The 16,947-nt window shown below is 39.4% G+C and overlaps 3 protein-coding genes and 1 long non-coding RNA gene across 8 annotated transcripts in view; 2 read left to right on the forward strand and 2 right to left on the reverse strand.

The window, feature by feature from the left end:
- Positions 1–73: 73 nt before the first annotated feature.
- Positions 74–5,055, forward strand: LOC138621949 (protein mono-ADP-ribosyltransferase PARP11-like). Of its 2 annotated transcripts, none has more exons than XM_069700356.1 (8): positions 74–131; positions 422–546; positions 1,285–1,405; positions 1,596–1,671; positions 2,091–2,163; positions 3,380–3,507; positions 3,832–3,983; positions 4,097–5,055. In XM_069700356.1, exons 1-8 carry the CDS (start codon positions 74–76, stop codon positions 4,411–4,413), a joined length of 1,050 nt encoding a protein of 349 aa, XP_069556457.1. In that variant the 3' UTR covers positions 4,414–5,055. The 2 variants fall into 2 exon arrangements, with proteins under 2 accessions (XP_069556457.1, XP_069556458.1); XM_069700357.1 differs by lacking the exon at positions 74–131 and adding an exon at positions 197–275.
- LOC138621952 (uncharacterized) lies at positions 3,437–6,525 on the reverse strand. Its single transcript, XR_011310978.1, has 4 exons — positions 6,385–6,525; positions 6,097–6,142; positions 3,731–3,826; positions 3,437–3,522 (listed from the first exon to the last, which is right to left on the reverse strand). It is a non-coding gene; the product is annotated as an uncharacterized lncRNA (long non-coding RNA).
- Positions 5,049–8,872, forward strand: LOC138621950 (protein mono-ADP-ribosyltransferase PARP11-like). Of its 4 annotated transcripts, none has more exons than XM_069700358.1 (7): positions 5,049–6,029; positions 6,125–6,239; positions 6,329–6,398; positions 6,539–6,602; positions 7,723–7,856; positions 7,967–8,118; positions 8,210–8,872. In XM_069700358.1, the coding sequence occupies exons 1-7, from the start codon at positions 5,937–5,939 to the stop codon at positions 8,497–8,499; spliced, it is 918 nt and encodes a 305-aa protein (XP_069556459.1). In that variant the 5' UTR covers positions 5,049–5,936; the 3' UTR covers positions 8,500–8,872. The 4 variants fall into 4 exon arrangements, with proteins under 4 accessions (XP_069556459.1, XP_069556460.1, XP_069556461.1 ...); XM_069700359.1 differs by having other exon boundaries at positions 6,125–6,149; positions 6,310–6,398; XM_069700360.1 differs by having other exon boundaries at positions 6,125–6,149.
- A 4,292-nt stretch (positions 8,873–13,164) lies between these two features.
- Positions 13,165–16,947, reverse strand: part of tmtc2a (transmembrane O-mannosyltransferase targeting cadherins 2a) — a 60,066-nt gene continuing 56,283 nt past the window's right edge. Inside the window, exon 12 of the mRNA XM_069700348.1 lies at positions 13,165–14,053. Coding sequence (XP_069556449.1) covers positions 13,850–14,053 — 204 coding nt within the window. The 3' untranslated portion in view covers positions 13,165–13,849. The remainder of the gene's footprint in view (positions 14,054–16,947) is intronic.

Consider the following 16,947-nt stretch of genomic DNA (forward strand, 5'->3'; position numbering starts at 1 on the left):
AAAATGATATTTAGCGCTAGTCATCCAAACGCAGACCGAGTCTGTGATTTTTCTGGCGCTTTACTAATAATGTATGAAGGTTTTATATCCCGATAACGCCAGAGAGCCAGTTAGAGACAGGCTGAAAGCCGGTAAGACACCCGCAGAGCTGAGAAGAGTCGGCTGCGGCAGCCGTTAACGATAGCTAGCTCGATATGGCAATTTCCTGTATCTGAATTTGTTTACAGATGAAATGCCCTCACGACCATGGCTTAAAAACATCTCCTTGACGTTAGGTTTGTCTGATAAAACACCCATCTTGACCCTCCCCTCCCCCCTCACCCTCACCCTCCCCATCCTCTCCCCATCCCCTATTTCCTTCTTGTATACTATTTGCGATTTGCCTTAAGTGTGTTCGCGTGTTTTCGCCCATTAATTCCAGATTTAGCAATGTTAGCCATCAGATCGTCAGAGGAGGAGTCCACAGAGATTGAGGAGATGGACACCTCAGAGCCCAACTGGTGCTGGTTCTACTTGGCTGAGTGCGGAGTGTGGCACATGTTTGAGGTAGTTCACATGATACCACAACTTTACACGTACAGTTTTTTGTTTTTTTTTCCAGGTTTTGAGTGGCAACCAGAGAGTTAATCATTTGCGGTGTTACAGATTATCAACACAATTTACTTGCAGTCTTTAATTGGCACAAAAATGGCCATTATGTGCCCCCCCCCCCCCTCAAAAAAAAAGATTAAAACCCAGGAAATGATGAATGCCATCATTTCCCTTTACCAAATATCACAGCTTATATGTAAAAACATTAGACTGACTGCGACTAACAAGCCACGTGTTTTCTTTAAGAAGACTACTGGTAGCTTAAAGTCCAAAGATACTCAGTTTCTAACATATAAAACAGATTTAAGATGCAACAAATCCTCTGGTATTGCCAGTAACACTAATTTGCTTTGATTAATCAATTGTTGGTCTATAAAATGTAAAAAAAAATAGTAAAAAAAAAACAAAACAATTCAAAGTGTCTTCTTTAAATGTTTTTTTTTTGTCTGACAAGTATATAATTCCCATATTGGAGAAGCTGCAACTAGTGAATAGATGTTTTGTTTTGTTTTTCTAGAAAAAAATAGACTTACAAAATAGTTCCAATTAAAATTTAAGCCAGCCAACTGTTGACTAAAAACCTCCTTTGACTTAAAGTATTGGTCTGATTCATTTTCTGTCCAATGACAATAACCTTGATCAGCTGATTGGTTCAGCTCTTTATACACGTAATTTCTCAATTTCTCTTGTCAGATTGATCCCAGTGCAGCCTGCTCTGTGACCAGTGCTCAGATTGAGCAGTGCTACAACAGGAACCAGCGTGGCGTCATGGAATTCTACACCGCCAAGTACACGTACAGACTGGACTTCTCAGGTACGATGGTGACGTCGTCAAAGTGATACTAAAAAAAAGTACTAAATTAGGCAGAGAATAGTCAGGATTCTTTTGTGACATGACATCTGGTGAAAACGAGGTATATTTCGAAATCAAACCCGTTTTAAAAATCGCCCATGAACAGGCGGTTTTGTAGCCCTAATTAGATTTGTATTAAATTCCTCCCCAGTTATGCGACAGATAAACGTAACAACGGGAAAGCAGCGGCCAATCAAACGCTCCCTCCACTCTGCAACTGGATTCAGGTAAGACTTGGTGGTAAAAGTGAACATTGCATTAGAAGAAATAGAGAAGAAATGCTAGAGAGGAAGATGGAAGGAGCAGGATCAGGTTAAAAAAAACAACAACAACACACGCTTTGAATTAAAGGTCAGGGTTTTTGCGAATCCTCCACGTAAAGCGTAAATTTCAAAGCAGCTACACAAGAAGCTGCTCAGTCAGTCGCTGACCTCCAATTTCTATCTCTTTAAAATGCAAAGAGGAAGAGAAAAAGGAGGATATCTGCCGTTAGACAGAATGAGGCTTTTCTTTCTTTCTTTTTTTTTTTTTTTTTTTTTTGCGAGCTTTTACTAAATTACTCCGGTTTGCCGGCATTAACGCAAATGCACTCAGTTTTATCCTGATGCAAAACTCTAATTTCTCTCTCCTTCACTTATTCTGTCAGGTTTATTTGTGATAATCTTGCCTTGCCTGTTCCCTGTCACTGGGAGAGAATCAATACAGACGAGCCCTACCAGGTGAGAAAAGTAACTGCGTTGTTGTAGCATAAACTGAGTTTCTACTGATTTCGGTTCACAGACATTTTTGGTGTTAAGGAAGCAGCACACCCCCCCCCCCCCTTTGATATTTGATTGTGTCCGCAGACATTTCGGCAGCATACTCACACTGTCAGCATGTCTCTGTCTCTCATCTTAAAACTCTAGAATTGAGATGTGGGAACACAAAAAGAGTGCTTTTTCATAGGAGGTGTTTTTTTTTTTAGGAGTTTAATGTTTATTATGACACTCAGTAGAATTGTTTAAGGAAGCTTATTTTGAAAACAATTAAAAGGGACCACATTTTACACTTGTCTGGTGTTTTATTTATCGTCTTGATATCCATATAAAGATATTTTTGAGGTTTTAAGTACCAATAACGATTTCAATATAGTTGTACATCTCTCTTGAGATTATCTTACTGTATGCTTGTGTCTTTTTTCACTGATATCAATGACCCTCTCTTCTGATTGGCTGACTCTTTTTTACAAGTGGTGCACCACGTCTTCCACGTCAAAGTTTGAACAGCGGGTTGTGCTGAGGACCAACATATGAGATGAGTGCGAGTTTGTGACATCACAAACTTACAAAAGTCCAAACGAGTTGTCGAAACTTACTTAATACGGCCCGTGTGCACTTCTCCGTAGATTGAGCGGTTTGACACTTTAACAGTGTCCCTTGTAATCAAAAAAGAAATGGATATCCAAATTTACAACAAATTGGACCTTTAGAAAATAAAAGACCACCGACTCAAAAGTTGTAGTTCAAAACCTTAATGACCAAATCCTCAAACATGAGCTCAAAAACACAAATCAAAACCAATCTGGTGTCGAGCATCCATGCTGCATCATTAAAAGTCATGTTCTCTTAAGATCCGATCTTTGACCTCCTGCAACCTGCCATCTCATGTTGCTATGGAGAATACGAAAAGTGGTCCGCTCCGTCTGCTATGTAGCTTTGAAACCAAACTCTGAAGCTCAGATGGAGGAAATCAGCATTTCCTCAGGTGCGATCTTAAGTTGTGTGCTGTGGAAACAAAATACAACCATTACAGCACACCCCCAAAAAACATGTACATTATATAACAGACATATTGTCACTGTTTCACTGATCTGTCATTGGTTTTTACATTCCGGCAGAGATTTGTAAGTGTAAATTGCCTTTTCTTTTCCAATGTTGTCCCTGTGTGTTTCTTCAGCTCATCCAGCTCGGCAGAGACACGTACGAGTTTAAAGAAGTGGCCAGACTGTACGAAAGGACAATGGATCATCCAATCAAATCCATCCAGAGGATTCAGAATCTGGATTTATGGGAGTTTTTCTGCAGGTAGACAACTGTTTTCTGTAAAATATAAATCTTGTATTATTTCTATTAGACAATGTGCAAGAAATAGAAACAATGATACTTTTTCCAAGCTCCCACTATAGAAAAAGCTGTTGTTCTGTTTAAATAAACCAAAGCATACAATTGATTTTTCCATTAACATCTGAATCCACACGGAGTTTCTCTATGCAAATTAATGTCATTTGCACTGTGGTTTCGATCTCACCCCTTGTAGGTCTTTGTTATGGCTTGTAAATCCAGTCATCCAGTAACAAAGTGATGATCAGTGCTCTGTGTTGTGCTTTCATTCCTCTGTGCTCCCCTAAGGAAGAAAACACAGTTGCGAAAAGTGAAGCGAACATTGGATATTGAGGAGCGCATGCTGTTTCATGGCACAGGACACAGCAACATTCAAGCTATATGTACATTTAACTTTGACTGGAGGCTGACAGGCAGCCATGGCGATGTCTATGGCAAAGGTAGATCCCTTTGTGTTGTGAAAAACATCATGAAAGATTTCAAAGCACTTTTTTTTTCTTTTTTTCTTTTTTAATCTGATTTTAACATTTCAAATAAATCGTCCTTCCCGCAGGGAGCTACTTCGCCCGGGACGCCAAATACTCCAGTAAATTCTGTCACACTACAGGTAAACACAATACCACCTTACAGAGACACGGACTCGCACCGCCAATATTTGCCAGCGAGCCGCCTTACAAGACCATGTTCCTGGCCAGAGTGCTTGTCGGAGAGTACACGGTCGGTCATCCTATGTACTGCAGACCACCCTCCAAGGATGCCAGCTTCACCAACTTTTACGACAGTTGCGTGGACGATATGGCAAATCCAAAGATCTATGTCATTTTTGACAGCAATCAGATTTACCCAGAGTATCTGATTGAGTTTTACTGACACCTAACAAGAAGATTCCTACTTTTTTTTTTTTTTTTTTTATATATATACATATATATACATATTTATATATATATTTATATATATATATGTATATATATAAAAGCTGGCTTTCCAATGTGGAAAAGTGAGGATACAGAATCACATGATTATGGGATGAAATGGAAAAAGAAGCAGCTTAAGAGACATTTGGTTTTTCTTTCAGTTAGATCCAGTGCCTAACTCGAGCATGGGTCAATCCGAAGTGCCTTTGGAGAAATAGGAAAGAAGACAATGAAGACATTGTGTGCAGTCTGTACAGCAGCCTATATCTAAAATGGGGACTTTGTAGTTTGTGTGACATACAAGGACAACAACGCTGACTGAACAGCAGTCTCGGTGTGCAATTTTATATGGGATTCAGAATCTGTGTTTGCTTGTTCAATATGTGCTGTTTAAAATAGGAGTGGCACTCGCAGCCTGTAGATTATAGGTGATGTCTCGCCATCGGCCACAGCCCTCCCCTCACATCCACAGTGCCATATTTATGCTTATTTACAAAACCAAAAACATGGTCCTGCTCACTCATGTTGCAATGTGATCTGTCGAAATATGTGTGTACATCGTAAAGTGTATTACATAAGCATGGATTTTTTTTTTCCTTTTCTTAAAAACGCTTCTACCTCTGCATTTTTTTTAACCATGCATCAGTGCACTTTTCCCCCTTTCCATGAAAGGCTCTGTATTTGTGTCATAATGACATAAAGTTGCGATGTCGTGTTTACTCGTCGTCCCCGAGCAATATGTCTCTGTGTATCTTTTCTGACCGCTGACTTCAGTCCGTAAAAGTATTGATGACTGAGCTGCAATCTCGGCAGAGTTCGAAGTTCATTTCAAATCGAGTTTCAGCATCACATTTGATTTCACACATCACCACCTGCTAACTTCTTTCTTTGCACATGGTGTAAATTTATCCACAAAAAAAACAAAAAAAAAAAGAATGTAGCCAGCACGTGTAGAATTGTGATCACAATTTACCACACAATGTAAAATTGCTTTGCTGTGTGCATTTGTTGAATTCATAGTATGATTGTATTTGTGTCAGGATAACAAAATAAACTGGATTCTTAGTGAAACGTTTGCCACACGGTGGCCCACAAAAAGTAGAAGAGTGGATCTTGAGCTACAAGAAACAACCTGATGTCTTTAGTCATAACAATACAGCTGCTCTGAGTGTCTGAGTAGGAGCGCGTGAAGATACATATGCGTCTGTAATTTGCACGTTATAAACAAATAAACTTTTCAACATAAGCACCTTCAGTTATTACTTGCGTGACCTGTGCTGATAAATATCTCGTATGTTCTTTCACTTCCTCAGTGAGAAAAGCCGGCCTACCTGATGGGGTGTGGCTATAAATGAACTTTAGATTCCTGAGTCGGAAACACTGAGTGACTGACTAACTGAGCAAACCAGAAGACAGCCAGCTCAGTTTACTTAATTTATCTTTTGTTACAGTATCATTTGTTTAATTTCTGTCAGAACAATGGGCAGTGATGATGTGGAGAATATGGACACGTCGGACACCCTGTGGTGTTGGTATTACCTGGCAGACTGTGGACAGTGGCACCACTTTGAGGTAAATTGTTTTGGATATTTCTTTAGATAAAATTAAATGTCATTAAATAATTTAGGGTGTAGCTTACCTTTTGGTACTTTCTTCCCACCCTGCAGGACGACCCTGATAACCCCCTGTGCAGTAATGACATTGACACATATTACAGAATGAACTCAAAAGCTGTTTTAACTAAAACTTCAATCAACTGTCACATCAATATTGATTTCTCAGGTATTACAGTACTTTTTCTTTGTCACAGTCCTCAGTTACTAAGAACTTGGCTTGAACTTGTGTGTTCAAGTTCGTGTCTTCCTGTGCAGCTATGTTACAGACTAACTTCATCACAGGGAAGCAAAGGAGAGTCCAGCGGACATACCACTTTGAAAGAAGGTGAAATGAGGCATAAAAGTTGCATTTAAACAGAAATAATTTCCCCTCACGGCAGTGAGTCGTGGACAGCTGAGTTTCCAGTTCTTGTAAAATGAAAGTGAAACTGAATCCAAAGGAAACATGTCACTCTCCTCCCGCAGATGCTCCTGTTCCAGCGCTGCTCCTGTTTGGTGGGAGGGAGTTGAGCCTACATGTCCATATCAGGTGATAATCACAGAAAACCCATTAGAAGAGCAAATCTGGCAGGGATTGTAAGGTTCTGTGTGTGATATCAATGCTTTGGGAGATTGAGCTTTAAAAGTTAAATATATCAGGCACCCATCAAACGACAGCGCAGCCTATCACCCCCAAGAAAACCTCAGTATTTTACAATATAGAGAGTTTTTAAAGCTGGTGTCTGGTGAGACATTCCCACCCAGCAGATTCCTGCATACCGGGCATGCTCTATGGGCAGAGCGTTTTCATGAGACGTATGCATGCTAACTTCAATGGGAATAATACGATTTAATTGTGAGGCTCCTTGTTGGAAAAATTACTGAGGCTTGGTTCAAAATCAAACACATCGGACATTTTATTCTTGCAAGAAGGAGCAAATACATGCCACCCTCCAAGAGGTGTCCAGCAGTGCTGCCCCCAGCAGTGCTCTCCCAGCAGTGCTCTTTGACAGTCACCCCCATTCCCTTTGTATCTGCTTTCGTATGGTAATACAGAGTTGGTTGTAGGTCACAAGATAAGGACACAGGGGAGTCGTCAAATTAGATGCGGAAAGTAAAACAAAAAGGAATCACTTGCAAATAAGAGAGACAACAAAAGAGACTTTCCGGAGCCACAATGCAAACAAGAGGAAGAGACAAATCTTCTTTTTTTCCCCCATCACTCTTCTAGACTTTCCGATTGTTATCAGGATGATTAAAGCAAATTGTTGTGACAGCAAATCATTTTGCGGTGGTTGTGACGCTCCAAACAATTTTTTCCGCAGTTTTAAAGCAACTGCGACAGTAGCAACTGTGAAGGCTACTTTGTAAATGATGGAAAGATTCTTTTATATGATGGAAAGATTCTTTTTTTTTGTTTTGTTTTTTCCTTTTTATGTACATGTTATGTTATACTTTGTATAAACAGGAGGGATATGAACAAAATTTTCAAGCAGATGCAAATCCAGTCAGAACAACAACAGAGTTGCCGTGTAATTATAGCAATGACCCAACTAGAAACTCTCAGTGACAGAGTGATACTTTGTGATTTAAAAAAAAAATTTTTTTTAGCTACTTTACTGTTATTATAGCAACGTGACTAAACTGTGTATTTCTGATATATTTCCAAGTTGATTCCACTGAGTGAACGCTCCCCTGAGTACCAGACTGTGGAAGGTTACGTGAAGAATGATGGGCTGTTGGACAAAACCATTTTATCAATCATCCGGATACAGAATTTGGACCTCTGGGAAATATACTGCCGGTAAAAAAAAAAGTGTGAAAGTTGGGCTGTCTGCTTTCTTTTCATCATGCCCTCTCCTTTGTTACTAAGATGTTGTTGTTGTTGTTTTTTTTACTTGATTTGTATCAAAGGAAAAAGAAGCAGTTAATGAGGCTTCAAGGTGTCAGAGAAATTCAAGAGAGAAGACTCTTTCATGGGACGGAAATCAAAAATGTTGACTACATTTGCAAGTATAACTTTGACTTGCGGTTAGCTGGACAAAACGGCCACGTGTTTGGCAAAGGTAAGTTAACTAATATCAGAATCATTAATAAATAATTACGAGTTGAATTGTTCAACAGAGTTCTGATCCGAGTTCCTTTGTTTTTATGTAGGAATATATTTTGCCAAACGTGCATCTTTCGCAGACAAGTACAGTGCAGAGAGCCTTGACCCTTTACCAACGAATGGCCTAAATCGATACGCTGGACGGACTAAAATACAGTTTTTGTCCCGAGTGATGATCGGAAATTCAAACCTTGGAAACGGTCACTTCATAAAACCTGATCATGGAAGTAGCGAAAACTATCACGACAGCTGTGTGGATGATATCAGTCATCCCAATATTTTTGTTATTTTTGATCCAAATCAAATATACCCGGAGTATTTGATTCAGTACAAATGAACATGTTTCTTGGACGTTAGACTGCCTGGATGAAAATGTAACCGGCAAAGTTCTCGATGGCTTCAAAAAAGTTTTTACAGCATTTATTTCCCGTTTTTGGTTGTTGTTGTTTTTTTTTAAGGCCAAATGCGTAATTACATGCGGTGTGTGATGGTTGTTGTTGGGGTTTTTTTGCTCAAAAGAACTAAAAATTAAAAACTGCCAACAGAACAGAAGTTGCCACACAAATTGTGTGTGTGTGTGTGTTTTTTTTAATCATACCGGTTATTAAAAAAACATCTTTACTGACTTTTGTTACATTTGTTTACAGTAAAATAACGTTTCCGATCACGTTACGCAAATGAAAACAGAAAAGCCTCATAAATACATTTCCTGGCACAACCAATTTAAAGTCTGGGTGTGGTTATTCCAGCACTGAAGGACAAGCAGAGTTCCCGTCTGTTAAATTAGGTGATTGGAAACATCTGCGTGTACTCCACTATAACGCACAGGTGGAATTAATAACGCTTTCAACTCCATTAAGTGTCCGGGTAAACCGCAACAGTGAAACAGCGTGAAGCACAAAAACAAGAGTCCCACCAAAGTACACAATGCTTTTCGCGAGTGGACATTTCGAAACGTCTGCTACAAAAAACAAACAAAAAAAAGATTGACTATATCGGTTCCGTGTGTTGATAAGAAGCACGTTGAGGCGCATTTTGGCAACGCCTTTGTTCTTACAGCCAAACCACAATCCTCACACAGGACAGGGACGAGTTGTCAGTCAGAACTTTACCCCGTTAAAAAAAAAAAACGGATTCAAAGTAATTCCGATGAAGACATTTTCTATTCATTTAAAGTTTTTTTTTTTTTTTTTTCCTCAAAAGGGAATTAAAAACAAATCTCACACAGGTTGGAGAACTTGTTTCACTGCTATCTGGAGGTTGTGCATTTTCAACCGTTAGTGACGTCAACACAGGTGTTTTCCATTTACAAATAAAAGGCAAATACCTGCCTTCCATATGACTGCCTATGGTAATTCAGGATAGTGGTATGCTGTTTGTTTTGATGTCATTTCTCCCACCGAGCAAACCACAGTGAAACAAACAATGTTTTCATATCCAAATAGAAGCTTATTCTGTCAGCATAAGCCATTTTTGTTTTGTTTTGTTTTTCTGTTTTCTGTTTTTTTCTCCTCCACTGAGCTGAAAGGGATTCAATTCTTTGTTGTTGAAATAGTTAAATAACAAAGAAGTCAACTGTGCTACATGACAGCTGTCAGCAGAGGCTGCTGTTGACTCAGGCAAGAGTTTTGGAGTTCTCAGCAGGTCAGCAGTAGCTGCTCCACATGACGTGTAACAGTTTCTAACTGCACATTTTTGCCATTACGGTATTTCTGAAAAAAAATCTTTCAAAATGAATCAACAACAAATTATGCTATTTTCAAAAAGCTAACAGTCCACCTGGCATCAATGGTTATATATTTAGTGATATATATATATATATAGGCCCATAACTCCGGTGCAATTTTGAGGGACTTTTTTCACTTTATACATTTCAGAGAGAAATGATTCCATTTAATTTATATATTTATTTACATATTTTGAACCTTTAATTGACTGAGACAGCACAACTGCTGCAGCTTTCAACCATTTAACTAAACACATGTTTCACCTTAGCACTGCAAGAGTATTTGTAATTTTGTTCAATAAACAATGTATTTAGACACCGCAAATCCACATATGCCAGATCCGGAGTACTCCACATACTTTTTCAAACAACTACAAAAAGTCTAACGTCTAAATGAAAACTTAATTCAAGTAATGTGGAGATGTTTGTTTGTGTGTCCATCTGTTCAGTGAAACCAAATGTAATGCTGATGACCTTCAGTTAGCTGAAACACCAAGACCGAAGGAAATGGCAATCTGTGCCTCGCACCCCCCACATGCTGCCTCGCAGGTGGAGCACAGAAGGTTGGCTAATTTTCTCTCCTATAGTGGAGCTTTACTAGTTCACTTTAGAAAGTGTGTGCAGGTGTTACTCCCACTGTATCTGCCGATTGTGGAACACACATGCAGCCATCATGTGTGAAGATCTTTCATGTTCTGAAACACTAAAGGCAGCTCTCAGTTAATTGACAGGTGGGTGTGAAGAATAGTAACAAGCGCAGACGGCCGTCACTCAAGAAAAAGAGGAAAAGGTTGCTTAGATGTACGAAGACAGGGAGGCCTATTTGTGAGCTCCAGAACAGATGTGTGAGTGTGAATAGAAATGAAATGGCTGATGGGTGATGTTATGATATTTACCAACTTTTCATATTCCGCTTGCTAGAATCAGTCCCAAATGACTCAGTTGCACATAGATAGACACATCGTTTTATTTAAAAAAAAAATAAAAAAATCATTTTATGAACTAAAATACTTCATATAACTAATAATTTTCAATATTCTGCAGTGAAATACACATTATGTGGCTGTGTGCTGACTGCATTAGATTGTTTTCCACAGCCAAGCTGTCGTCTCTCAGTAAACTATTTGTGATGAAGTTAATTAGTCCTGCGGGTAAGATATGGATGAAGTCAGTCCAGCATATGGTGACTCAAACTGAGCTTCTTCCCATGCATAATGAGAACATTCTTCATTCTGTTGTTATTATTGCTGCATAACAACAATACGTCGGCACAGATTTATTAGCGCATACTTTAAAATGTTTGAAACTGGGGCTGGGAGTTCTTGCAAGTCAATAAGTGAGTCAAGTTTGATATCTTCTTAAATATTTACAGCTTGGTGTGCTCCGAGTCTGGCGTGTGATTACGAGCTCTTTGATGTCTGCTCGATTAGATGATATCAACATGTTGAGTGCGTGAAAAGACCAACTCTAATTAGTGGTTCTGTGTGTGTGTGTCACCGAGAGAGGAGAAAGAGAGGGAGACTGTGGCACTACTACTCTCCTGCTTCTAATGAAAGCAGGACTAGGTAACGAGACTGGAGAGAAATTAGTCTCTTTCTAAATTATTTAATGTTTTAACTTTCAAAAACATTTGAGAATCAAATGGAGCAAAGCCTGCAAATTAGACCCAGATTATTCTATGCGGGGTCCTGGATGCTCTCAGATTAATTGAGCAAAAAAAACAAAAAACGTGTTTGATGTTGCTTTTATCCGCTTGATCCTTCATAAACATTTCTAATTGTGTGAGAGTTGTTAATAAACCTGCCCAACATGGTTAAATACGATGGATTTTCATACCCTGTGTGTTTATTATCGGTGGAGATGGTACAGTTTATAATATTCTCCTGTTTGATTAGTAAGTTTATACACTTTAGGAAAATAAAAAAAATAAAAATGATTCTGTAATATATATGAGACACCATATTGTATTATTTGGTATTACTGTCACTCCCTCATTGTCTTTTGGGGTCATTTAAAGCCTTAATTTTAATTTTAGACAGTGGAGAGATGACAGGCAGTGAGGGACAGAGAGACACTTCAAAGGTCCCCAGCTCAAACCGGTCACATCATGGTTTGCGTTCAGAGGCCCCGTGTCACTCCCTAATCTTTGCTGTGCAAAGTTGGGGCATGGTTGCATAATGACTCTCTAAATACCCTGTATTCACATAAAATCACACCATTTCCATTACATACATCACTCAGTTGAGCGCAAAAATCATTTTATTATGGAAAAAGGTTCACTTCTTTTTTTTCTTTTTGTACAAAACACAACACATTTCCAGCTACACATTGTCTATAATTTAACCAAACATCACAATCATAAAAAAAATGTAAAAAACACCAAAAAAAACCCCATCTAACATCGTTTTAAGAAGCTCTCTCTGTGTCACAAACACATTCTGTGACAGGAATCACAACCTGATGTTCCTGAGCAGAGAGAAAAAAACAGACATATATAAAACTATTTGAATGTATTTGTTGCCTACTGTAGCCGATCATGGGTGGAGGAATGAGGGAGGGTGGGCTGCTGTGACAGTGAAACGGCACAGTATTGGCATCTTCACACAAAATAACACATATTAATAAATTAAACGTGGATCACATGAAAGGAAACATCTTCATTTGACACATGAACACAACACATGAGTGAGAACAGTTCTTGCTTGGCACGAGAGGTGTAGAACTCAGTACAAGCTTTGGCACCGCTGAGGAGTTTTCCCATGACCTGTTTTCAGTTTTACAGCCACGAGCATTTAAAACGCACCAAGTGCAAACAATCTTCAGTGACTCGGACAGCAGAGTGTGATTGGCTATGCATTAAACCTATTCTTATACTTGCTCGGAGCAATGCAGTGTACAGCATTGAATTAGAGGGTGCTACTAGAAGATGTCTACGCACTGACATGCTTTGATTGTTAACTATGTACTGTGTTAAGTCAAAGTTAAAAGCTAAATCACCCTGAGAGTGATTCATCAGGGATTTTTTTTTTTCATTTATTAAAAAGAGTATTACACCTATTTAGCATTGCACTCCTACAACATTGTCAGCTCAGGATAGACAGATCAGCAAAAGAAGTCCTTCCTTGTCAAAACCTGGAGCCTACATTGCCCATAATGCAACTTAACCTGCAACAATTTGGTCGGATATTGGGTTGTGTGAGGAGCTTCGAGCTACGAGCCACAGAGGTCTGATAAACGCGCCTCTTTCGAACTCACAGCCCCCGTTTTTTTTAATTTTCAGATTTGTTGTCTTCAGCCCCAACCGACACTGACTGGAGTGACATCGCTTGCTCCTTCCGGAGCCACAAAATGCTTTACACAAGTTTCTTTTCTTTTTTCACACACGCAATAGTTCTCCCCAAGACCTGTAAACAGACTTTGATGTGTAAAATTACGGCTGTAGAGTTCCTCTTTTAAGTCAAACCAGCTGGCATAATGAAACACAGTCATTAAGCCATCAGTGCTGACACTTCAAAACCCATTCTGCAGAAGTTATTATTCAAATTTGCTACATTCAAATTAAGTGCTCTAAAACATACCCAAGGTTTAAGTTGTGCTGAAATAATAATTAGCTGATATTTGAGACCTTGAAGATTTTCTTTTTTGGACTCTGCAGTTATTTGCTTTCGACTTCATTGTATTGTTCAACAACAGAGCATTATAAAATTTCATATAAAATAAGACATTAGCTTTAGTCGTTCGAGCCACAATACGGCACTAGCGGTGTCGTACTGTCGGGCAGAAACGGTCCATTTTTTTATCACAAACATGCTAAGCCTTAAACTGTCTTCCACAAGCACCACAGGCCAAATCACGAAAGAAACTGTCTTTACTGTCTCGTACAGAGAGATTTCAGCCTCCTGCTCTTTCTTATCCTGCTTCATGTCAGGAGTGCAGGAAGAGTGCAGCGCAATCTCTCAGTTCAAAGGTCGCCTGTCTGCACCTCGAGCCCGTGCCTCGTCCTGAGTCCCTGCCTCTCCATGATGTTCCACAGCTTGCGCAGGTTGGACTGGGTGATGACGTCATCCGGTTTGAGCTGGAGGGCCCGCAGGTAGTTGGCCTCCGCTTTGGGAAGCTTCCCGTTCAGGTGGAGGATGGCACCGAGGTTCATCAGAGCAGCTGGGTACTGGGGGCGGGAAGGGAAGGGAAAATGCATGAAACAGAGGGAAAGGAGACACAGTGGTGCATGTTGAAATGATTAAAGTGACACGTGAGGTGTCAGAGAGTTGAGTTACAGGATCACGATACTTGTGACAACCGTGCTGACCTTGAATTTATTTGGACAAACTATGTTAAACCTACCCTATCTACTTCTGACAGACATTTATGTGAGACACACATTTCAGGATGCTTGCCAGGTATTTTTTTTGGATGGTGAATTAAGGCAAGGCCTCTGATTTTTTTTTTTTTTTTTTAATGCAATCTCATACAGAAGGCGTGGCCAAAGATAAAAGTGTCCCGACAGTGGCGCAGTGAACAAAAAGGTATCCACAAATTGTGCGTGGGCGAGTATTCAGTATTTTATAGATGAAAGAACCCATTGAGCGGTGTGTTTCTAGAGTCGCATTTAATAAAACACCATCTTTTTAAATTGCAAAGGGAAACCATCTGGCCTTCAGTAGTGCAATACAGTCATAGATGTGACTTTCAGCAAGCCATAACTAACAAACACACCCGAATCTCATCCTAGAAGTGGGCTGCACCTCATCCCCCAGAGCTGGCATTGTTCCCAGGCCCGCGTCCTCGCTGCCTGACATATGGTTAGCAACTTGGCAGCTGGTTCACAGAAATGTTCTCTCCCCAAACCCAATTGTTTGTCTCTTCTCAACGATGATATTTTCAAGCGTTTACATTCCACGTTTCGAGATGGTGAAAGCTTGTTTTTGTCACCTAATGTAACAAATGAACCCTTACGAAGCTGGAATATTTTGAGCAGCGACCTGGAGGATGCTGGAAAATTCATCCATTAATGCAGTTTTACAGGAAGATGAGTTGCCGTGCAGTGCCGCCACCCTTCTTGTTTTTTTTTCATCGACTGCGACAAATGTATGTAAAAAGAGTGTTTTTTTTCTTTCACAGAGGATGTTTGTAAGAAGGTGAGACACAGTAAGCCAAATAAATGAGGCTCCTTTTGTCATTATAAACAACTGGATGATATGCAGTACACTGTCTGGGCTAAACACACCACAACTGATCAGGGGACATTAGAAATAGAGCCCTGTTTATATTAGAGGAAAGCTAGAAAATAAGTCTGTATTTCTTCCTTTTGACCGAAACAGTAACTTCCAAAGTTGGGTCAAAGATGCTGTATTACACTGACAGTGATGGAGCAACATGCATCATTTCCACGCTGAAATATTGCAGCATGTAATTCAGTGTAATTTTCTGTCAGATTTGTATTTTGTTACTGCAAAAGAAAACAGAACATGTTACTGCTGCTGCTTTAAATTATAAGGGTTCGACTAGTGAAATGCAAGATGGCTTTTATTGTGAAGAAGCCACACGAAACGCCATTTACTTACCACAGTTAACTGATGCTGCTCTAAGCCTGTTTGGTGTGCCACTAAACCATACTTGCTGTTACCATGGAAACCACAGGTGTAGCCAAATCAAAAAGGACGGAGATTTTTTGTCTTAAAACTCTGACAGATTACAATGTAAGCTCATCATATCATCATTTTTGATTTGCAATTACAAACAAAATTATAGACTACAACTTAGACTACAACATTATATCTTGAGATGAATCTCTGTGTTGTAAAACAAAAAAAACCTCTCTCGCTCATATCCATCACCTTTCTTAGCACGTAGAGCCAGCGCTGAATCTTTCATGACCTGAAAGCTATTGGATTAGGCTGATATTTGAAAGACTGTCATTCACTAAGCAGACGTGTGCCGAGAAAATGTCAAAGACAAGAGGCACTTCACTACTGAAAAATGAAAAGAGAAGCCCTCGGCGTGTCTCAAAGTGCACATGAAGCCTTTCAGACTGTGAATTACAATGACTGAGGCTTTGAGCTAACTAATTTTCCCCATGATATAAACACACAGATTTCCAAATTCAAATAGACAAACCTGTATTCTTCTCCTCTACGGTTTTACTGAGCTCTTAAGGCTTAAACAGGATATAAACAGACAGGCACACCTCATCTAAAAAGGGGACAGATGCTATAAAGCAGTGATTCCCAGCCGAAATGTGTTCCCCATGGGGTAGCTCTGCATTGCCAGGGGCTACATGGATAAACTGTCGAGTAGCGTGGCTTGCTTAAAATAAAAAAATTAAAAAAAGTAAAATCACTCCTTAAAAACTACCCTTTCCCAGTGAGAGTATCTGAAAAGCAGTTAACAAGCTGCAAGAATAGCTAAAAGCAATGCATCAATTGTTGAAATACTAAGCTAAAACTACACATAATCAAATTAAAATACACGTGATGGACAAATGGGTGAGTAAGTGATGAATTGAAACACATAGAAGCAATGGAAAAATGGTTGAAATAGCTCCAACAATGGAAAAAAAACATGTTTTGAAATTGCTAAAAGACTCAGAAAAAGAAGCTAGCAACAATTATAGTTAGATATAGTTAAAATACTGAACTATGAGTATAATTGTTAAATAAAATCATTGTTAAAAGTTGAAATATACCAAAATTCATGGATGGAAATCTGATAATACTTCAAATGTTCTAATAACATAACATCTAAAAATTGGTGTCAGTGAAAGGGTACTTAGGTGTATCTGACGGGGCTGTGCAGGTTTGTCAGACAAAGATAAATAGATGGGAAGCCTTGGTGCAAAAGGTTGTAGTAATATAACACTAGTTACTCCAGAGGAGACACCAAGATAAAGGTCTGACCCCTCCTTACTGAACATAAGTCACCGAGCAGGCCGTCACTAAGCAGACCGACATAACAAACTAGTGCAGGAAGCTCCTTCCAGGTTTTGTCTAACAGACTCGGGGGTTCCTATGACTCTAAATTACTTCTCCCAGACCGCTCAACGCACCCTCGCCCTTTGAAGTG

Source organism: Brachyistius frenatus, unplaced genomic scaffold, assembly GCF_029030835.1.
Source record: "Brachyistius frenatus isolate BFR_SWC_R1_liver_20210118 unplaced genomic scaffold, ASM2903083v1 Contig_33, whole genome shotgun sequence".
NCBI classification, from domain to species: domain Eukaryota; kingdom Metazoa; phylum Chordata; class Actinopteri; family Embiotocidae; genus Brachyistius; species Brachyistius frenatus.